The sequence below is a fragment of the Struthio camelus genome, chromosome 9, assembly GCF_040807025.1.
Source record: "Struthio camelus isolate bStrCam1 chromosome 9, bStrCam1.hap1, whole genome shotgun sequence".
Lineage (NCBI taxonomy): Eukaryota > Metazoa > Chordata > Aves > Struthioniformes > Struthionidae > Struthio > Struthio camelus.
This window is the reverse complement of record NC_090950.1, coordinates 28145609-28169894: the sequence shown is the minus strand read 5'-3', so window position 1 is coordinate 28169894 and position 24286 is coordinate 28145609. Positions and strand designations below refer to the sequence as shown.

At 42.2% G+C, this 24286-nt stretch overlaps 1 protein-coding gene across 6 annotated transcripts in view; it reads right to left on the bottom strand.

Annotated features, from left to right (window-relative positions):
• MECOM (MDS1 and EVI1 complex locus) overlaps positions 1–2888 on the bottom strand; it is a 377863-nt gene extending 374975 nt beyond the window's left edge. For 4 of the 6 annotated variants that reach the window (XM_068954365.1, XM_068954367.1, XM_068954366.1 and 1 more), the window contains exon 1: positions 2650–2868. In XM_068954365.1, coding sequence (XP_068810466.1) covers positions 2650–2686 — 37 coding nt within the window. In that variant the 5' untranslated portion in view covers positions 2687–2868. Of the gene's footprint in view, positions 1–2645 lie in introns of all 6 variants that reach the window. The other 2 variants (XM_068954368.1, XM_068954370.1) reach the window with 2 other exon arrangements.
• Positions 2889–24286: the final 21398 nt, after the last annotated feature.

The window sequence follows — 24286 nt, the reverse complement described above, 5'->3', positions numbered from 1 at the left end:
TGCGGCGGACCCGTGCTGGGGCGGGGGTTATTCAGGGATACGATTTCATCAGGCGGGCACAAACTCAGCAGAGCAGAAGAGCAGCTGCCCCGGGTGCAGGGGTCCTGCCCCAGCGGAGCTCGGAGCGGGGCCGCCGCACAGGTGCAGCGCGGCTGCGGGCGGCCGGGCCCCGCACGCCGGCCCCGCTCTGCCGCGCCGCCGGGCCGCGCTCCGCACACCGCTCCTCAGCAGCCTGCCTTCCAAAAGTGTGGGAGAGAGAAAGATTTTACCTCGTCTTCTCCCTTATTTTTGCAGCCGAGCATTTAGAAAATTAACTGGCTACTCCCAGCGTGGCTTCTTTTGTTTTTTCTGATTTTTTTTTGGGGGGGAGGGGATCCTTTAAATTATTTTTTCAATTTTACACAGAGGCTAAGAAATTGCGCTCTTCAGGTATTCTCCCTTAATTGCAAGCAAAAAGCTTTCCTGAATACTAGCGAAAAATCACACAATCGGGGCGTTTTTTACTTCACGCACAAAGAAGTAAAAGTGAAATAATAAAAGAATTGCATTTGATCCCAATTTATATGATTTTCCATGTAATAGCGTGAAGGCTACAAAACATTTTCTATTCACAGCCCAGAAAGAACGAATTGAAAAACTGAAAACTTTTCTTGCTGAACGACTAAATTCCAGGGTCGCCTACAACCCTCCTTCCACTTGCCATGAAACTGAGACGCTCTTCAGGGGAAAAGAAACAGTGTTTCAAAATACAAAAATCCCAGCTTTTTAAATATGATTTCCTTTATGAGCGGATTGTAACTGAAGGATTATATAATGCAACGCATCTGTCTGGGGGAAACTGCTGTTGCAGCAGCGAAAGCCAAGACATGCAGCCCAAAGAAGAAACTTTTTTTTTGTGTAAATGGCCAAATCTATCCCTGCAGAGCAGCGGCAGCAAGAGCAGCCTTGCAACGTTATACATGAAAGAAAAGGAAGGGAAAGAAAAGAAATCCTGACGGTTTGGTAGGGGACGTGTCACTCTTTTTACATAATTAGCCCAAAAGTAAGGTTGGCAACCTGGAGATTTAATAACATATTTGTATTCAAATCGCCTTGCGCTGGATTATCCACTTTTAAATCACCTAATCAAATGCAGGTTGTTGCTGTTATTGTTAAGCTTCAAAGAAAAGCTGATGATGATCCAGAGATATTTTGCTTCCCCTTTTCCACGCTGCTCTATTTTTTCCCTTAACAAATAAAGAGTAAATAAGCATCTGCTTTTTACGTCACGCAACTTATGCAACATTTCATCTGACTTTTTTTTTGCCTGCCCATTTTTTCAGTCGAGAATGTAAGCTGCAATCGGCATGAATTTCAAGCGAAGCTTGCCCAGATGTGTCAGTGAAAATAAAGACATCAGCTGCTTTTAAAATAGGACGCGAAAGCTGGCGAAGTTTTGTTGTTGCTTCCCTCTTTTTTAAAAACACTGCTGCAGTTAAAAGCAAAGATCCCTATCATAAAGGAGAAACAGATGGAGTGAGCGTAAGACAAATAATTAAATAAATCGGCATTTGCGTGTCGATGGCTGAGACCTAGCCTAGCAGAATAGAGACCTTTGGGCGGCCAAACTGTATAAAAAGTGCTGGAAAGGCGCCTGAAATTACAACATTTAGATCAACTTTTAACGGGTGACTCCAGCAGGCTGGGAACTGCTCCGCGGTGTCCGGCGGCCCCGCTCCCCCCGGCGCGGCCCCTTCCACGCGTCCACCCGGCGCATCCCGGCGGAGCGGGGCGGCGGCGGGCGGCTCCCGCTGGCCCCGCTGCCCCGCGCCCGGCCCCGCCGCCGGCCCCTCCCGCGGGGGCCGCCCCGGCTCCGCGCTGCGACCGCACCGCTCCGCGCTGCGCTGACAGCGCCTGCGGGGCTGCGCGCTGGGGACCACCAGGGCTCCCCCGTGCACAGCCTCCTTGCAGCACAGCGGGCTCCCCACGCGTGCGCCGCTCCCGTGTCCGCTTTGGCTTGATTTTACCCGGCTACGCATATATAAACATATATATTGTTTTTTAATATTTTTCTGGCACAAGCCGGCAGCCGACCAGCCCTCGAGGCGGGCAGGGCCAGGGGGGTCCCCGCGAGCTCTGCACCGGCAACTTGTTCCCGAGACTCGCCGCCTTCCCCCGCAGCCTGGAGCAGACCTGCCGCTGGCTCCCCCCTCCCCACCCTCCCGTGTGCATGGATGTACACACACACACACATATACACACACACGCACACACACACACACACACACACGGCCCCCAGCCCTTGCAGACAGCCGACAGCGCCCACTATAGGGCCCGGAGCCTCTCGCAACCCCCCCTTCGACCCCCCCCTCCAGCCCCCGGCAGCAGCAGCAACTTCCAGCGCTCGCCACTGAACTTTTCCTCAACTCCTTCCCCACCTCCCGCCGGGCGCCCCGCAGCCCCCAGGCCGGCTCCCGGCGGCCGTGGCCCTCGGCCCCCCGCGCCCGGGATGCTCCGCCGCCCGCCGGGACGGCTCCGGGGCTAAGGCCGGGGCCGGGCCGGGCCGGGGATGCGGCAGGTTGCCTGCGAGCTCCGCGGCGCATCAGACATATCATGCAACATGGCAGAGAGCGAGGGTGAAAAGCCAAGAGAAAGGGGTATTGCACCTACTTGCGGCCAGCTTCCTTGCCCTGCCTTTGGATCGCATGCTGCCAGTCCCGCGGCCGATGCTGGCGGGGGGGCCTTTTTTTTTTTCCTCCTGGAGCTTTTCCTCCTTTTTCGCTCCCCCTCTCCCTCTCTCCTCTCCCTCTCCCGCACACACACTCTCCCTTTCTCTCAATCCCGGCTCGCTATCTCTCCAGCATTGTCAGTTTGGACACCTTCGCACATGCGCACGGGCGGCTCCCCCCCGCTCTTCAACATTTCAGCGCCGCCAAAAAAAGTTTGCAGCGATCCATCACCGCCGGTGGGGACCCTGACAGCCGGCACCGGGGCCGGGCCGCGCCGGGGCCGCCGCGCCTGCTCCCCCGGCGCCGCCCGCCGCCCCGCCGGCGCACGGGGCGCGCTGCGCCAGCGGCCCCTGCCCCGTGCCGCGGGGAGCCGCCACCGAGAGCGCGGCCGCGGCGCGGGGGTGCTGCCGCCGCGGCGGGCAGCGCGCTCCGCGTGCCGGCGCGCCCGCGAGTCTTTACAGCGGGAGAAGTCTCTTTTGCTCCCGCCGTGGCAAGAGTAGGAGAGTGGAATAAATTACGCTTTCTTGCTGGCTTTTTATATAATATTAATGCTGCTCTGGCGTCTTTGCAACATTTAAGTAGTGTATTCTCATCCGGCCGCAATTATCATAGATCTCTGCGTATATATAGACGGGGAGATATAGTTTGATTATGTATGCATATCATTAAATTGTACACTTCTCCAGCGCACCCACTTTCCCCACCTTGAACTCGGCTCAGCTACCACCAGTTGGGCAGAAAAAGTGCTTTTAAAACAGTAACACCGACCGCTCTAATCTGTTTTAATTACAGGGCTTGCCAATCAAAGAGAGAGCGTGCTGAAATTGGGAACTCCTTTAGGGGATGGCTGTGTCCGAGGTATGAATCAATCCAAACTACATATAGATTTTCCTCTGGTACAACCTCCTTGCATTAAACAGTTTTGTTCAATACCTTCCATGCGCTATTTATGTTCCCATTAATATCTGTTGCAAATCCTGCCAGACACCATAAAAGAAAATTACAATCTTTCAGACTCGGTGCTGCGCCAGTACATACACGCTGCTCAACTTTTTGTTTTAATAAAATCCTCAGCATCGCCCCTTCCCCCTCCGCCCGGCTGCCCGTGCTGCGGATCGGGGCCGCCCGCCGCCCCCGCCCGCCCGCCCGTCCCCACGCCAGCCTTCCCCTCACGCCACGCCAAGTGGCCCCGGCACCCCATACGCGAGAAATACGCAGCTCCAGTGCCGTAGGGCAAGGGGACCATTTCTCACACGCTTTCCCCCCCCCCCCAAACATCCAACAGAAAGGCGCAAGTACTCGAACTCGCTCTGCAAAGCCGTCCTGATGCCCGTAATTATTTTTAATTTGCAAATAGGACATTTTTAGGATCACGCAGCTGCTGAGTGACCCCAGCAGTCGAGCAGGGGCTTAGCTAAAACCTCCCGCACCTCGAGCCGGAGGAGAAGGAGGAGAGGAAGGGCAAGACTGTGCCCCGGACACCCACGCTGGACTCAGCCCTGCCCACTGCCCCAAACACCTCATCCCCGTCCCTCTCGCAGATCTGCAGCCCCCGGGGGCGCCCGGCCCGGCCAGCCCCGGCGGTGAGGGGCAGGTGCTGCAGCTGGGCCCCCCTGCCCTGCACTGAGACGGCTGCAGGCGGGCTGGGGTTGCCCCCGACCGGCCGCAGGGCACAGGGTGGCCGCCGGGCACCGCGAGTGGGCGCTGGGGATGCTCGGGGCGGGGGACGGAGACGGCAGGGGGACCCCAGGCTGCCAGGGCTCCCCTTTGAGCGTGGGCATTTTCCGACTCTAAGCTTGCTCTCCTCTCTCACGAAGAGGACATTTCCGTTGGCTTCTTTAAAAGGGTGTCTTCAAAACGTCCTCCCGGAGCGACCTGCGGGCAAATCGAAAACGCTCGGGAACCCTGCAAAGCTTCCCCCCTCTCTCTTTTAAACTAAGCCCCTGGCGAAGCCTCTGCACGGGGAGAGGTGTACTGTCCTAGCTCTGCCGCGGATCCGCAAGTCAAGCCAAGCGGCAGCCCCCCGTACTTTCGATTGCTCTGCAAGCCCACCAGGGCTAACGAGTCCCCTTCCCCGCCAACAGCACACCCGCGCGGAAAGCACGCGTGGGTGCCTCGCGACGGCGGCCGGGCCGCGTCGTGCCGTGACGGCGCAGATGCGGCTTTCCCGGGCGGGCAGCCCTGACCCCGGCAGCGCCTGCCTGTCACCGCCACCTGCCCGCCGTCCCAGCGGCCCCGGGAGCCCCAGCAGGTGCCTCGCCGCCCTCCGGGGCACCCGGCCCCCGCCTCGGGCTGCCTCTCGGCTGCCTCCCGCCGATTTCCTGCCCTCCCGGTAGCCCCGTCCGTCGCACACCGCAGCCTCGCCAAGTTTGTCCCCCTCCCCGAAAGCTCCCTGCGAGACCCCCGGGAAATCCGTTTCATTCCTGCGGGGAGGCTTGTCCGCGTTTCTAGCCCTTAGCTCCCTCCTGGATGGGAAAGCGCTGCTTAGTGAAAGCCGGAACGGTCGGGCGTGCGTGGATGTGTGCTTGTTTTCAGCAGAATCATGGTCAACAAGATTTTTTTTTTTTTTTTGAGGGGAGGAATTAAACCTATTTCTAATTCATGCTGGGAGACCAAAAACACCCCCTCACACACAGGTTTCAATGCATTCTCTATAACAGGAAATTTTCTCTTCCTTGCATTATAATTGAACAAGCCTACTTGGAGAAAAGTTGGAATTCTTCATCGAGGTATTTGTTGTGCTATTGTCTTTGTGCAGTGAACTTTACATCGTGTTATTCAATCTCAATCTATATTCTCCTAGCTACCAGTAAGATTAATTTAATCATTGTAATGCAATTATTAATACTGTTTACCCAACGCTTGATTTCAGGTTTGCTGTTAAGAAATTAAGCTTCTTGCTGGGTGACCAAAAAGCTATGCAGGGATTTCCAGTCTACGTTGAAATGAAACAGTCCTCTTTATTTAGTCTCAGAACTCCAGCTTTCAGCCATGGCTCAATTAGCCAAAATGGAAACAATTTTCATTCATTGCAATAACTCACTGTTCTGCTGATCACTTTCAAAATATACACTTTATTATTATATGCTGACCTCAGTGCCGCGAAGTGGCAAGGCTAGAAAGAGGCAGAGGGATCTCTCCAGCCCCCTTGGGCTGTAATTATTAGAAATTAATTGGGTTCAGGACCCTGGGTAGCATGGGTAAATTAATAGCTTGTCTGGTTGTTTAAATCCGAATTCTCAGTCCACAGGAGAGAAAGGGAGGGAGGCTCACAAACGTGAAATCCAGCCCCAAGAGACAGGAGTTTGCTTGTGCCTGCTGAACACCAGCGCACAGCGTAGCCCGGCGAGGGCTGGGGGAGTGGGGACCCTTGGAGTTTATTTTCCTCCTCATTTTCGCCAATGCATTGTTTTCGGGGAGCTATTTAGGGGTTAAAATAAAAAATAAAGATCCTGTGTACTTGGAGCTGTCGTGCGGGAGTAAAAGTGAAAAGGGAGCCTTAGGCAAAAGGAAATTACTGCAAGCCCGCGTGACCTTTCCGAGAGGTAATCAATCAAGTGATCAACAGGGATATTTATCATTGCTAGATGGGGCTACTTTACAAATGCATAGAAGGGGGAGCACGGATATACACACACACACTCGCACGAAAGTTTGGATAAACCCGATAAACCTGAAGACAAATACGTAGACTTTAATCAGCGGGAAGATTGCGCATTTTCTTTTCTGAGCTCCAGAAGGAAAGGAAGGGAGAAAATCACTCGAAAGTTTCCCGGTAAAAAAATACCTCCTGTACTAGGCGGTCACATGGAAGCTGTCCACTTTGCTTTGCAGTCCTGGGAAAGGCTGGGAACGACAGATGTGATTAAAAAAATCTCAAATACAAGGGAAAATATTAGAGAGAGATTGAGGCTTTGATAAGCAGGGTCGGTGTTTGTTTTTATGTAATATGTTTTTATTTGCTGCCTTGAAACTCGGAGGCTGCGGAGCCCAGCGCTGCCTGTTTCTAGTCGCCGAAACGGTTAACTCCGAAAACAAAACAAAACAAAAAACATGCCCCCTATTATACGAAATCAGCGATCTGGTTCAATTAAACTTGCTCTCCGTAGCATAAAGCATCCACCACAATACAGGCAATGAAAACCAACAATAAAAGCAACATGCATTTTCTGCACAGTTTCCTTCTCCCTTGTAAAACATGCCGTCGTGTAAGCACCACACATTTAATTTTGCTTCCTATAACTTATCGGATTCCGTAACAAACCTATTCTGACCACTTATTTTTTTCTTTTGCACTGTGCTTCACGCCCACGCATGCACAAAGCCTCCCTATTTTCGTGCACTGCTCGCCCTCTTGTCTTTAAACGACTTTAAACCGGGGGAGCAAACGCCGGACTCCCCGGTGCCACCCGGTAACTATTATTCTACCACCCCTTGGAGAGAAGTTGGCAGCTAACAATTGCTGCGCGCCATCAGGGCGCACGCAAGCGGCCGGCCCGGGCTGCGGCTGCAGCGCGGCTCGCTGCGCGCAGAAAGAGCTGGGGTGCTGGGAGGCGCTGCCGGGAGCGCGGCTGCCGCCGCCGCGGCTCGGGCTCTCCCCGGCCCCCGCGCGCCGCTGCGCCGGGCACCGCGGGGCCCCGCGGTCTGCGGCGCCCCCGCGCGGCCGCGACGCGGCAACGCAGGGCCCCCGGGCCCTGGGCCCACCGGCTGGGTAGCAGCCCGCTCGCCCGCTCTCCCCCGGAGCAAGGGCTGCCCCGACAGTGGGTTTCTGCTCTCCCGACTGGGGTTCTGCGGCATCTCTCTTTGGTCACACAGGCCTTTGAGAGGATAGTTAAGACTCACATGTTGACAACTGTCAGGAGCAAGTAAGAAAATTAGCCGAGAGTGAATTTAACGGGACATTATGCATTTATAGTCCAATATAGACACTTGCCAGATAGCAAAACTTGCACTAAGTTTCCAGCAGACCTGGAATTATCATGTCCCTGGCAAGAGCATCCCTGGAGTTAGTAAGAATAGAACACATTCAGAAGTTGAGGTACAAGTACAAAACAGCAGTAAACAATGTGAAATACTTCTCTAGAAATATTTCTCCATGAAAATGGTATAGGATGCCAACCATGAAGTACCTCTGCTGTTTCTGTCCACAGGAAGGGCCTAGATTTCCACTCAGATCAAAAGAAAAACAGGAGAGAAAAATTTACAGGCTAGTGGCTAGATTAAGAGATTGAGGTGGAGATTGTTGTGCTAACTTGGGATACAAGATACATTAACGCAATTTCCCACTTTGTCACAGATTTCCTGGGTTACTTTGTGCGTTGGTCCCTTACTCTCGACTTTCCTCCACCCTTCAGCTACAACAGAGAACCAGTGCCTTGCCGAGACCAAGGGCTGAAGGTGGCTCCCAAGATATCCCAGCAATGCCATGCTGATCCTACTTACATATGTTTCGGTGAAAGCAAACACAAAAAGCCAAGGAGATCTAAACTATACATTTTACTTTTACAGGGAAACCCTAAAACAGTGCAAATCAATAGCAGACTTAGAGACTTCAAAGAGGCAAGGATTTCATCCTTAGGTACAGGATCAGCAAAAGGCTGTCTTGGCTCTTCCTCCAGTCCCGAGAAGAATGCAATGCAGAACCATCCCTGAGTATACAACAGCGCTTGCAAATTAACTAATTGCAACAAAAAATAAATTTCCCAGAGAGGCACAACCAATACCCACAACCAAAGCTCCTTTTGGAAGAGTTAAAGCACTTTTTTGACCAAAACTATCCTAAAGATCGTTCAGGGCTCTTATATCCTCAAGAGGTTATGCCCAACCTGCCCTTCTCTTAAAGGAACAGCAGCGGAGACATAATTGGAAAATTAAAGAGAAGGAGGGGGAAAGTAATTACAGCACACTAGAGAAAAACAAACATGTTCTGAATGTAGACAAAACATTAAACAAAGGGGAATTAATAGCACTGCAAATCAAAAGGGGAAAGTGTCAACAGAGATCAGCAGAAAGTGAACATCCTATTACAAGAGAAAATAGAAATAATCAAAATCACAGAGAAACACAGAAGAGGGAAAGAATTTGAAAAGCAATCTGAAATAAAAATAAAGCAACAAAGTAAATTTTACCTCAGCACTCAACAACAGTTAAAGCTGAAGTATAAAGTTTAAAAAAATGAAGTCCTGCCATGCAGGTAACCATTCAGGTCAGCAGGTAAGAAAAAGCCTCAACCTATTACACACAAGAGCTTTGCAATTTATATCAGCTGGGCCAGGCTGGCTTCCTATATGCAAACTGAGCTAGGCAAAGACTAAAAAAAAGTACAGAAAAGGATTTTTTTTTTTCCTTTTCATCCTAGAACTGAGGTGTTACTCTATTAAAGCTAAAACAATGCTCTGTGCATGGCCCACCCTGGACTCAGACCTGCTGCCACTGCAGCAGATGGGAGCACTGACATTTGCTGGATCTGCCACGACCCCAGTCGTACAGGACACGCAGCCTGTGCACCAGGGCTCTTCCTCCTGCCCTGCAGCCCAGAGAGGCTGTGAGGAGGAGAGCCCAGCACGGGGGGTACAAGTGGCAGCTGTCACTGTTTTCTTAATTCCTGAGAAGAGAGCACCATCAAAGCAGCAGCAACATTAGGAGATCCCAGAATCTATAATGCCTACAATTGGTTAACAAGACTTTATCCCTATATAGGGTAACACTGCTGAGAGGTGCTGCCACTCGCACTCCTTCTCCTCTCGTTTCCCCTTCCTCTCTTGCCTCCCAGAGTGGCTATGCAGAAGGGAGAAACCGGGAGGGAACTCATCAGATCTGGGCTTTGAGAAACTGTTGTCCCCTTTAGGCAATTCTTACAATGAAAATAAATGCAGCAAGTGCTGATCAGCTCTAATGGTTAGTAAAACACTGGCTGTGTAGCACATTTCTTTTGCTAAAGCCACATTCCGAAACAGGCTTGTCCAATGCCTTGAAGTCTGGGGAAACTTTGGTTATTAAGCTGTTTAAAGGAGCTTTAATATGACTAAACAGAAGAAAAATATGCAATGGGGTGATGGTGCAAAATCTTCCAGGTAGTAATTCTGTATTAAATCCAATTTTTGTAGTGAAAATCATGTTTGTGTAGCAAAAGCACGATAACGGCCAAGAATTGTAATCAGGACTGTTTAGTTTCCCTTTGTTACTGCTTTATCTGCTTTCGTTCATAGTATTATCACAAGGTAAAGAGTGGGGTTTTTTTTCTGCTTTTGTTTAAAGGAACCACAAATACAGGTTAACACATCAGCTTTAAAAAAAAATCCACAAATCCATTTTTTCCTTTAAAATATAAGGAACATATTCATATTTCACTCCCATTTCTCTCCTGTACAAAAGCATGGGGTCAGAATTAATGAGTAAAGTATTTGTGTGACGTTTTATATTGTATTGGCATTTATATAGTGCTTTTCACAGGCTTCATGTCAAAATGCTTTACAGGGCAATAAATCATACACCTTTCCTGATGAAATTGTATGTAGGCAATTGGACACCTATTCTGCCCTCAGAAATGTCCCATGTGCAAGACACAGGAACTAAGTGTGATGAAACCTGCAGAGGTGTTTTCAAAAAATGGATTTAGGTCAAACCTCTTCCCCAACCCCCCGCCCCAAATATCCTGCAACATGGTAAAAAGTCTGTAGAGTTCACTTGAGCAGCCGCTGGAAAGATCTAATCTTAACAGGACAAAGCTTCTATTACAGTCTGAATTACTGAACATGCAAATTATATTGTGGATCTTACACCTAACACCACTTTTTTGCCTGTAGATTTAAACAATATGTCCATTTATACTGAAAATAAGGATTTTCAAATTGAGTTTGTTTCCGAAAAATAATGTTCACTCACCAGACTGAACCCAAGCACAGAATTTTAGAACCTAGGCTTCCTGTTAGAGTTCACAAATAATTTTTCTAAAATGAATTTAAAAACGTAACGATGCATTTCTGCACTGCTGTCATTTATTTGCATTTTTCAGATGAAGAATAATGAGGTTCTAAGAACTATAGGACTTATTAAACTGACTCTTTTATACATTTATTAGAGTTCCTACAGCGTTTCCAAAGCCACTTTTGCATAGGAAAAAATGGAAGTACTAAAGTCTTTGGGAGAAAAGACGGTTGGGATTGGTAAAGCTTAAACAATAGTACAGTTCCATTGTTCTTCCTGGGGAAACCACAGTGCTTCACCTAATTAAAAACCTAGAATAAATTTTTGGTTCCATTGAGACTGATGAAAGTTTTGCAGAGTGCCATTCCTGGCAGACCTTACCAGTTATCACTTCAATGCAGTCACCTTCGGACTGCAAAAAGGCGATGGCTTAGCAGCAAATGGAAGTTTCTTGCAGTAGCCCAACACAATTTTAAAACCGTATTTCTACCTCCACTATCTGTAAAATATTTAAAATAACATTCTACACATACTGATTGAAGGTTTGAATGCATTAGTAATCAAGTTAGTTACAATTTATCAGCCAGAAGAGCTGCTAGAATAACTTCTAGATATCTATTAAAAGACATACACACACAAAAACTGTTCTCCAAACAGACTTTTAGATTACTAACTGAAGACCCAAGTAATTCAGAAGTAAAGTAAAAGTAAACAGATAAAAACACATCACTGAGTTCCATTAACTTCCACGGGCTATGTGAAGTTGAGGGTACTTGCATCTTTTCAGAAGCAACTGATATCTTGTAAGATCTGAGTATTGGCTATGCAGATGCCAGATACACTGCCACGTAACTAACTAGCGCTGCTTTTTCCTTCTTCTAAGTATCTTAACTCACAAGAACTCAAATTCACACACTGTTGCTGTGCTCTGATGATAACACAGTATAACTTCATCTCTTGATCCTGTGCCTGTACACAACTTATTTTGCAGTTTAAAGAATGATCTGTAAATAATATACACACACATTCACGGAGATGGATGACAACGATAATTAAAACGGTCTTTTCAGTGGGAGACACTAGGTTAAAGTAGAATTTTAAGAGTAGCAAATGTATTAGAGCTCGTAAATTCTATTCTTTCTGGCAGCAATATATTCGAAGATTAAATTAGACTAAATGTTTGTTACAACAAACAGATTTATGTTAGCATTCAGGATTATGCTCCCAGTCAATGTTTATTATGTTTTCGGTCATATTTATTCTAAAGGTCTATTTTTCCTACTTCCATCATTTTTTGATCAGTTTTGTGTAAACTGGAAGCCTTTTGCTTTTTACTTTACAAACTACTACTGCTTAAAGCTTCTAGCAAGTTAGGGCAATCTAGAATGAGTACTGAGAAAAAGGGAAGGAAAAAGCTGGAATAAATTACTATCTAATCAGATCTATCTCACTACTTCTAAGGTACCTATTATTGTAGTATCAAGGTACCAGGTCTTTGATGGCATGTGATCTTTGATCTTAAATGCGACCGATGATAACATTTTTAATTAAACATTTGATTTGATGCCTGCAGTAGCTAACATTAAAATAGCATCATATAAAGAACAAAAGCTTATGTGTACAGAGAATAGCAAATGGTGGCTAGCTATGGCAGTTTTATTGCAACAAAACACCCCAATCTTCCAGTCCCTGCTGAATTAAAATGACCAGTTTCAAAGTTCAAAGTGCGAGTAAAAGGTGCCTAGAAGACAGTGTTCACTCTACTAATATAAAATATGAAATAAAAAAGTTGTCAGGGAAAATTTGAGGGTTTTGCACAAATTAGCCAGAAAACCTAAAATTTTGGGGGGTTGTTTTGCCATTCAGTAGCTAGCAAATATTCCGGTCTTTTGCAATCCTACATTAAGAGTGTTGTTTGAGACTTTCACATCAGCTGAGATAAACCATTTTCTTTCTTTGTCTTCATTCTCTTTGAAAGGTGCTTTCAAATTATAAAAGGTGTTTTTTGACATCTTTGAAAGGTTTTTTTTTTTTTTGCATAGCATTTATTGCCATCTAAGCACAAATGCATTGAAAAACTATACAACTATATTCATAATTGACTTAATGACTATTTCTAAGAGAATTAAGGAGGAATATATGAGAGCACTGTCATTTCAATTTGTTGAAGACAATACAAAAAAACACGTTCACCAAAACATTACATTTATGCAGGGCATAGCATGTATAGACAACTCTGTTGCAGCTAATGAAAGTTAACTATGTTCAATTCCTTCCACATTAGACAGGAATCACTCCTATGTATGTTATATTCTGCTATGTCTGTTTAGGAGGTAAAGAAACACACCACTGTTGATACCTTTATGCCAGAGATGGAATACCAAAAAATTAGGTATCACCGCTTCAATTACACCTAACACCAACATATTTTATAGTCTCACTGTTTCAGATGAGAGCCCTCTCAAGTGCAGTATTGTGATACTTTACTAAACAGTCTTTTTTCGAGTGTCTTTGGAATATTTTCTAAAATATTCCCATTTGCTTCTCTGCTATATTTTCTTTTGTTTTGTTCTCCTCATCATACTATGAGTGTATTCTAATAGTACAATAAACATCTGCTCAGCAACGTTCTTTCCCCAGCATCTCCCCAGAGGTAGATGCACATGCCATGCAATGTTTTGTAAGATTTAAGTTTTTAACTTTGATACAACCCAACATAAAGATATCACCAGGAGTTCTCTGACAGTTCTGCAGTTTAGAGGAGGAGCCTCTTGGTATCTGCTGCCTGGAAGAAGGCAGAGTATAAATAGTTGTCAACTCACAATCTGAGCTCAAAATCAGCCCTTTCTTTCAATCACTACACAGATACGGACAAAAGAATTATAGCAAGAACACACCTTAAACAACAGGTGTCATGTTTCCGAACAATAGATGACACTTTCATTTGTTTATTTTACAGAAAGTATGGCGTTTCCAACAACTACAATAACTTTAAAAAAGCCCATGCAGCTGAAGGAGACCGAGCAGCTGTGGTGGCATTCATGAACAGATCAACTACAGCGCAGCCATTGCAGCACTCCCATCCAGTCACCAGAGACTCAGCAGCCCAACACCAGTTCAGAACCAGTTCAGGAGACTCTCTGTAATAGTACAGCAATGCTCTATTCTCATTTTGTTTTTGAGCAAGATCAGCCAGTCTCTACAATGGCAGAATCTGGCTGAGGAAGTAATGATAAAACCTATAAAAGAGGCAGGAGAGCAAAGACCCTGTTGTCTTCTCCTTTCTTGTGTTTCCTAAGGTAACTATACTTCAGTCTTACATTTTTCAGGAAAGTCCTTGAGGCTATTTCGCAGCAGCCTTTATGACTGAGATCTCATTAGTCAAGAGCAAAATCTCTGATGCAAGCAAGTCCGTGATGGAGTGACAAGGTACAAAGTTGAAAATTAAAAATAATTTTTCCCATCCCAGAAATATTTTTAAGATTGCAAAAGTGTTCCCATTTGTAACAAGATGAACTTAGAAGGGGAGCTCTCTTTGTTGTTTTTTGTTTGTTTGTTTTAACAAAAGCACAGGAAAAGGAAAAGAGCAATCTAACCACAACTTAAGGCAGAACTAGGGCTCTCCTAGAATGGAAAGTCTTTGGGGGTTAAGTCCTTCTCTTCAGACAGGCAGATCAGGGTTAGAACATACTCCCTCTCAATTCTAGTCTGAAAAAGGTTTTATTACAGAAGTTTCACTGAAACTGGCATGTTCCCACAAAATGTTTCAATGGTGAGAAATAGAGTTCTTGAGTGCAGAGCATTGCCAAAAAATTCACAATGATTTCTAGTCAGTGAGCAAGCAAATCTATTATTATTTTACCACCAGTAGAGTAGGATCTCTCTATCCCAGAGGTGCTGTAAATTCATGCCTCAGCTTATCCCTAGCAACTTGTTTGTACATTCGTGCTATTTGGTACCTGAGACAACACAGGGACCTTTTTGAAAGTATTTGAGTATTTTGCATTGTAAATGCTTATACAAAAATAATCAACAAGGCTAAAGAACACAGACAGAAAACTACATCTTTTCCACCCTGTTAGGGTAATTTACATTATATATATAATTTTTATATATTATATATTTATATATGTGTGTGTGTATATATATATATATATGCATGCAAATACACATACAGTCATGTGTGAAGAGATTTTGGAGATCAATCTTTCACAAATATTTACTGTTTAAACCTACATCTTCTAAAGGAGAAGCGGGATCCAGGTTAGTGTCAAAAGATCACTTTCGATAACTTCCTTCAAAAATAACTTGTGGAAAAGTAGGTAAGCATCCACTTTTAATATCAAATAAAATTCCCTTACAGAAGCAGGGGGAGAAAAATGGAAATTAATCAGACAACTGCTATTACTTGTGGTATCTTAATGCAGTTCATCTCTTCTCCCAATCTTTCTGCTGTATCCCACTTGATTTATCTGTTTTGTTTTTGTTTTTGTTTTGTTTTCCTGTTAAGTAATAAGCTCTAAGTTCCTTTGTATGTTTCTAGCATGCCTAACACAAAGTTGTCTAATCTTTGATAAAGAGATCAATATAATATATTTTTTAAAATATATAATATATTTTAAATATATAATATATATATATTTAATATATATATATAATATATTATAATATATATATAATATATTTTTTTTAAAAAATAGACTGGTACTGAATCACTTGTGCAGCTTATTTTGGTCAATAAATGTCAATTTCTGTTTTGCTGATGCCTTCAGCATCACATTCAACAACACAACGTTCACATACAACATCTCAGCTTGCAGGCTAACTTCTCCGGAGCGTTCAGTAAGAAGTACTACTTGTGCGTGCACGGCAACTCTGTCTCCACCGTGTATAATTACACTGCTTATTATTTGCACAGAAAAGAAGAATTTCCTTTTGATATATTGACACACTTTCACCTGTGGTATTTAGGATTTGCCTCTTTCACATGTTGGGAAAGGCCATAATCCGATTTCTAAAAATGTGAAGTCTTTCTGGAGGAGAAAACCTGAAGAGGAGCTGGCTAACATAACCCAGCTGTCATCATGAATCTGATGAAAGGCTTGCTGGACACCAAAGCAAAGGACAATGTGAGTCCCCATCTCAGCTGAACTTGTTTTAGACCTGTGCAGCTAGATATTTTGGAGCAGGTATACTCTTCTTGACCAAATTTTGAGGCTGTACATTTAAAAAGCCGGGGCACTGAGTCAACACTGTTAGGGACTACTGTTGCCTTTCACATGTTGTGAATACCAGATGCAGTTAAACACGTCATATTATCATCCTCATGCTAAGTTCACACAGGCTACTCATTATTAGATTCAATTCACAATAGCAGTAGTGCTTTGCAGTTAGAATGCACTATTCAGTCCACGCTTACTCCACCTTTTTCCAAATTCCTTTGATTTCCCAAAAAACACAGTTCTTGCTATTATCCTCAACAGAACAAACACTGAAAATGAAAAATGAAAACGGGATCTATACATTACAGACAGAAGGACACCTCCATTGGCTAATCTCAAAGAAAATTCAGCTGAGGGAAAGAAATTCAGCTTTTTCTCTTAACGAATTGTTTAGAAAAAGGTGGCAAGAACATACACCCGATACCCAAATTGCAGAGCACAAGAGTTACTGTTATCAGTCTACCAACGTATATTCTGTTCCCAGACTTATACAATTGAGAGAGCCCTCTCCCAGTGGATGTGGAATCAAACTTTAAAGTTCAAGAAGAGCTTATGTGCTCAAAACAAACTTGCAAGAACTCAAATGCTCTGGACAATTTTTAATTAGTTCTGTCTAGAGACACAGCATTCTGAGAAGCTGTAATGTTATATATATCCTCCTTATGTTTCACTATTTACACTGTGTTATTCTCTGGCTATTTCCCAACCTTATTCATTCACCCTAGAGATCAATTTATGCACCAAAATAAAGTATGATCTTATCTTTGCACTGTACAAAAAAATGAAATAAAGCACAGAGACAAAATTTCTCACGGGAGGCAGGGGTTAAGACATTGGACTGGGTGTCAGAGAAGTGGTGTTCTATTCTTGGCTCTACCACTCACTTGCTGTGGGAGCTTGTAGAGCAAGATACAGAGCAGGAGTGGAGACCGTAGCCAATAAATTCCTCCTCTGCAACTTTTCCTCTTTCATTATGCATGAGAGTGAGTTTTTCCAGCATTCAAGCATATATCCGAAGGGTGGGGAAACATGCTTCAACCAAAACATAGAACTAATAGAGAAAGAAAATGAGTGGAAAACATCAATTACAAAGTTTTCTTGGGAGGCTCCGATGTACTGAAACAGAATCCCTATTCACACAAAGAAGATAGAGGACCAAATTCATCCCCGTCTTCAGTAGGCAAGCCTCCAACCATTGCACTGGACTCACACAAGGACTGTCTTTGGCATACTATACTGCTACTATCTGATCCATTTTCTGTTACAGGCAAATTTTCTGAGACAAGAAACAATAAAGACTCAGGCCAAGGGCAAGAGATTCTGTTTTTAAAAACAGCAACCTCCCCTTCAGTTTTTAAACCAGCAGTCTGACTTTAAAGAGTAAAAGTAGAATTTATTAGGGCAACTTTGATCCAAAAGCCTTAGCTAAGACTATATCCAAATCTGGAGGAGTAATAAACTGCCTGAATTTAAGAATGATAAATTCTCAAGTCCTACTGGAAGCAGTATTGTCATGCACTTCAATAGGAACAGATTCGGTAGTATTTCTTGCTGTAGATAATATTTGGGATCTACTACACAAAGTTGTAACATTTCTTATCAGTTTGGGAGAACTGAAGAAAAAGTAAGCGTGCAGGTCTTCATTCAGGCATGGCCTGGGCTTTCTGGTACCACCTAAGCCAGCTAATGATTCAAGAGGTAGATTTTTGCAATTGACGTTGCGTGTCTAAAATACTGTATCATGAAACTGATTTAACCTAGTCTTATTTATTTTTAATCATTTTACAATGCAGAGAATCTGCACATCATTCTGCTTTGAACCGTGTTCTACATATTCATTACAGGCATATTCACTTGCTGACAACTTTACAGCCTAATCTGAGCTCTTAGGATGAGAAAAACAGAATACTAACCTAGCTGTAGAATATTTTTCAATATTATCTTTTCCTAAACTTTGTATAAGATACATGGGAATAGCATATGCCTTATTCTAAAATTTTAAGAATAATATGAAATCAAAAACTGATCAATAACTTGACAAAAGAAACTGTTGTCCAGTGCCAGTTCTCAAACACAGGTAACACTGGCTATATTATATAGTAAAATACAATATTTTGGCCGAAAAGGAAGGAACAACTAGTTATTCTGTCACTTCCTCAAAAAAAATCAATTTTTCAGAAACATCTGGTTTGAAAATTAGGCCTATGCAGGGTTCCAGTAAGGCAACCAAATATAGGATGTCTCAAGTCATAAGCGATTTGTTAGAAGTGACTTTAAGTTTCCTTACATTAAAAGTATATGATACCTAATTCCCATTCCTTTTCTCGTGTCATATCTGTATTCCCTTTTATCTCTCAGGGCTTGTAATAAACAGGCCCAGCCAGTTGCTTAGGAGAGAAATGGCTTCTTGATATGTGGGAACAATCCTTCCAATCTCATACTTTCTAAAATTTTCTATATTTTAATTGCTGAAATATCTTATGACCACATAGTCTTTAATATTAATCTTTAATCTATGCACACCTGATATATAATGATTATTTCTTAATAAAATACAATTATAAAAAAATCAAGGCAGCTTCAGAGAATGTGTGACTGAAACCATTAATCTGCCTGAGGGATTATTTCAAGATTTATGTGTTTTAGGCAGTATATAAAACACATAATTTCTTGGGACATTGTCGACAAAGGAGAAATTTTTTTAAAACCTGCTTTTTACCAATTGCATTATCAAATTCAATTTTATTAGTTCGAATCTTCTGTGAAGGATATGATTTTAATAACGCATAAAAGGTTTCCCTAGTAGCTGGCTGTTGGCTTTTACTTGATACTTAATGTAATCTGTAATTACTATAGTAGCTCCTGTGTTGGCTAGTGTGTTAAGGTCACTGGAAGGCTATGCTGTGTTGTGCTTGGTGTACAAGAACATCCTTTTGGTGATTGATGTCTACACCCTATGGAAATATTTTAATTTTGTCCTTGAAACATACCTTAAGAAATGCTGTCAATATATATTCTTCCTTTTCAAGGAGTACACAGTACTTGGGAATCTGTAGACAGCCCAAGATCTGTGTCTTTCTGCCAATGGTAGTTCAATAATTTCTCTTTTAGATTTCAAATTTGGTTCCCAAGTCTTCAAACAATGAACATACCTCTAATTTACTAGAAAAGGCTAGTTTTAAAGGTATGCTTATGATACTAAGATCTCCATGGAAAAAACAGTAATAGCTGGTAAATCACCAATCCAGCTATCAGAATCCAATGAATAGTATGTATCCTTCTCAGTCAAATAAATCACTCAAAATTACTCAGCGTTGCAACCAAGTCCCCTGCCTTGCCTTCATTTGATGTTAATTTGTTACAGTGTCAAGAGTCTAGTCAATCTAAATAGATGTATAGAACAATCATGCAAAGAATAATGGCAGAGGCATTTGTTCTTAATCGTTTATGTTTTGCCTTGCACAGGCTTTAAGATGGAAAACACTTTAAGCTCTCACTATATTTAAGAAACAAAAAAGAACTATTGTAGAACCTGGCTTCAAGAAAGTAAAATTTCACCTTATTAAGTGTTGCTCTCTCTTGCGATAATCTTACTTTAAACTATATTCCTGAACTGGCTGAAATACTTGACCAGAATATGCAATTTAGAAACACAGTTAAAACATGACTTGAGCAGGCTTATGTTACAAGACTGAACTGTACTTTAAATAAGCTTAACATTTTCATACAGTAGCCAGGCCCTGCAGCACAGCAGACTTGCAATCCACTGAGCTGTTTGTGGCTTCGTGTGTCATCTGCTGCAGTGGTATTGCGGAGATAAACTTGAAAATAGAAGCAAACTGCTAGAAATATTCCAGAACTGTGGTATTCCAGAGCTTATTAAAATGGACTTTATACTTACAGGATTTCCATGAAACAGATTGACAACAAAAACAGTGGCCAATATTAATCACAGAATCAGTAATTTAACTATTAGTCCACATCTGCTTGTGATACTCACAGGAGATAAACTAACTTTTTCTCCCGGTGATACAACTTTGTTACATTACAAACGATGTTCCTGAGGGGAAAAAATTAGTATGGAAAGTCTTCTGACTGGAGAATGAAAAATCAACTTGACGGAAAGATGGACAGTTTCTGAAAGCTGATTAATGGGTTAATTTCTCTCTGTACTTCATAGTAATTTCTGTACCACACAACGATTTCCATTTAAAGAGATATTTCAGCTGTGTATTTTTTTCTAATTAATTTGTCAAAAAATGTATTTGATGATGAATTGTGGCATATATAATTAATTCTAAAGAAGATCCTTTATCCGCTAGACCCTGTGCAACGTGCCTTCAGCAAGTTTCTGGTTCTGCCTCTCTAAACCTCATCTTTCTAGGTACTTAAATTAAACACTAAGGAACTGCAATGTACAAAAATGCAATTAACTTTAAATTAAGGTTCTTCGCACATTTCTCATCGTAACATAAGCAGTATAATCATAAATTAAGATAACAATTGCACTAATCCAACAACCATGTTTAGTCCTTAGTCTTCTACTATTGTAAGACTTGGTCAATTCAGCCTAAAAGCCACCTTATGTGTAACAAAGAACAAAGACACCTAACAAACTAAAACATTTCAGAAGCAAAGACTGCACGCTGACACTCAATTATAAGCTTTAGAGAAAGATTCTATAAGCTTATTGCAAATCGTTCACTGCAAGTTTCATGTGCTTTCACAAGGAAGAAAAAAAAAAAATCAGGGACAAGCCTCCAAATGTCATTTACGAGTGTCTGCCATTCGTTTTAATAATTTCAAATTCATAGGTTCTGCTCCCACTGAAAGCAACTAGAACATCAATTTAGCAATAGTCATAGGAATAGAAATTTATAAAAATATTTGATCAGTAACATTTTAGTATTAAAAACATCAGTAAAGAATATGTTATCTTCCCCTCCAGTAAAACAAAAGCAAAAGGCCATCTGAGTTCAGTTCTAAAGATTTTTTTTTTCCAGCATAGAACTTGATGCTTTAGCTTGTTGATTGCCTATTTTCCTTATGAAACTTATTCACGTTCACTAAATGACCCGTTTTTCTGTGAGGGTGGGTGTCCTCATCTCCAACTCTAGCCGACAGTGACTTCATTTTTTTTCTGCATCTCCTAGCTCACATTAACAACGTTGTAGCTACTTCTGGGGACCAGATGCACTTAAAATGTAGAAATGAGTCAAGAGGATTTATTATAATCAATTCATCTTAGCTCTTATGATAACTTTAAATTTCCTATAAGACCAACGCAGATGGAAACTAAACATATTCTTGTTCAAGTCTAATAAAAGAATAGAATGCTTTTAAACATTGCTCTCTAACTGCTAAATGACTACAGCATACAGACCAGCAATCCTATGCCCTTGAACAAGACTTGCAATTGTCTCCACTGAAAATTAATTTTGCTGTACTCATCAGCTCTGTTGCATCATTCTTGTCATCAGAAACTTCAGCAAGCACAAGAAACTGAGTAACAAAATATCTAATATTTCTAGGTCATACATGACCAACTTTGCAGGTTTACTTTTTTAATAAATAAAAACATTCTGAAATCAATATTAATAGAGAAGAAAATTGCTATTCAATAAAGCAGCGAGAACTCCAGTTACCTATAAAGCTACTATAACCCTCAATAATTTCTTGGGAGTGCAATCAAAGGATTACAGCATGCAACTTCAATACTATAAAAAAACAACCAGAATAAAAATAGAAAAAACATAAAACCAGTAATTTTCTGGCGCTCCCGTTAAAAGGAAGGGTTAAATTAATACATGGAAAAGATCCTATCAGCTCTGACTCATATGAGTTATTAATTGAACACCTTCTTGGAAACGTGTAGATAAAGTGGTGTACCTTAGAGAATATGAGATAAGGGTGAAAGGAAAGGGAGAGAAATTTGCAGAGTTTTGCCGGTCATTCCCTTAAGTGTCATGCTAAGCTTGTTCAAAGCTGCCTAGAAGAGCATATTATGAAATTTTAACTAAAGCATTGGCTGATGATGAAGAAGATAAAAACTTCAGGATTATACTTAAACATACTTATCTTTAAACACAGAAGAGGCTGTAATGCCAGCTGAATGATATAAAGCTGTTCTAAAACAAGACAAATGCATACTCCATGTGTTATAAGCAGTTCAAGCCGCTTCCTGTGATGAAAAACATGGACTGTACAGTAGACATACTATAGCTAAGTACAATAGATCCCATGATACAGTTGTTTAAAAGAATATTAGGGCGATGAAAGAAGTGATGGAATTCTGCTCTTTAGGAGGCTCAGAGGCTGAAGGAGAGAGAAAAGGTTTAAGTATGCAGGCTTGGTAAGTTTTCCTGATCTTGAAAATATGCTGCATAGAAGACAGTTTTATGCATGAAGAGCCTGGCCTCTCAGGAAACAATAGAGCTCTACGGGCTTACTGCCTTGGGCAAGAGGAGAAGAGGATAGTACTGCTTAGCACTTTTCATCCATAGATGTCAAAAGAAGGTCAGTATTGTTACCGCCATTTTATAGATGAAGAATCTAAGAAGGTAAAGAGCGCAGAAGGGCACATCTGGAGTCAGCAGCAGACTTGGGACCAACACCCCCTTCATCACCTTATTTCAATCGATTTTATCCTTTCTGCCATGTTTTATTCTCCACAGAGTGCAGTGAACTATCTAACTGAACAATTCAGGTAATAGCAATAGAGTAAAGAGAAACAACTTTATTAAAATACTAATTGTCACACTAAAATATTTCACCACAAAATTTTCATAGCTGCCAATATTCTATCATCAATACACAGAAGTCTGATTATCTTTTCAGTAAAAAAACAGGGAAACGCCAGCCTTTAATCTCATTATCATTGCAAAACAGAATGCTGTCGTACCGCATGAGAACTTCAGTTTGCAGCTGTAAAATTCCCACAAGTCTTGTGACTTGGTTGTAACTTTGTTATAGATGATTACCTTTCTCACTCACGTACTTCCCGCATAAGTTCTTAGGAAGCAAAATATTTATTCCACAAAAGCAAACAGAAAACTTATTTAAATAAGAAACAGGGAACGGGATCTGTCCTATAACAGGTATTGCTAGTATAAAGTATACTACATATTGCTATGTATTAGAGAGGCTAGTATTTGCACAACTAGTTTCAAATTTTACAACATATTTTTAGAAACAAAAATAAATTTCAAGAGCAGCTACAAACACAGAACTCTAACACTCATTTCAGTGGGGTCAAGTTTTCAGACAGATTTGTTAGGGTGAATCCTAAAGTATATGGACAGGAAAAAACATCTTTAATTTGTGTAAATATATATTTTAATTAGTTCCTAAGTCAAATATAAAATGACATTTATAACCGTTCTGAGCAAGCCTGAACAAGAAAACATCGAGCATTGGCAAGACAGAAAAATATAGTTCTTAACCAGCATCTGTTGATCACTTAAGTGTAACTGGAATGCTCATTGAAAATACTTTTCTGTACTTTTTTACATGATGATAATTCATTATAGTGCATTGCTGTGAAGCTTAAATAGCATCCATCAAATTTTTGCATTAAAGTGATTTCTGTAACAATTATTTAAATTGCAAAGGTTGCAAAATCTAATAAAAGTTTACCTGTACTTGGGAAAAAAAAAAATCAAGATTTTTACAAATAATTTCATTTAAAATCCCTGAATATGACTCTACTTACACATTAGATTTTGTAATGGATTGAATTTTACTGTTATGTTTTACAAATGAATGGATATTGCCATCTACTGTTGGAAAAAACACAATCAACCGCAAAAGCACATCCAATAGACCTTCAAAACACAGATACAACACGTAGAAGACTTCATCAAAACTTAAGAAAGCAGCTTGCCACGTTGAAATCTTCAAACTACAATGTTTAACTGAACAAAAAGTAGAAAAAGCCTCTTTACTTCTAAACCATCATCATTTTAGCTGGGAATTCTACTTGAATCCAAATGTTCACAACTGCTCTTTCTGTGCAGATAATATGCAAGACCCTTCCGGCTTAATGACAGCAGTTGGAGTTGAATACGCACAAAGTAACAGATGCAGCTAACTAATAAAGCTTAATTTTAAGATAATAATATGCTCAATTTGCTATTATGTCACCGTTAATGGAAAACTATAAATGGAGGAAGCAAAATTCATCCCCGTGTTTCTAGGCAAAGGCTACATAACATAGAACTCTCACTTAAAGACAGACCTTGCTGGGCAGGATCTGACCCATCAAGCAGGTCAAATTCACTTACCGTGGGACCAAGGACCAGAAGCTGCTATCTGAAGCTGCAGTGTCGCAGGTATGGAGTTGCATTAGGTTGGTCTTTCAGAACTTTTCCTTGGGTAAAACAACTTCCTAGCTCAGGCATGCTGAGCTGAATATGGAGCACTGTGCAAAGA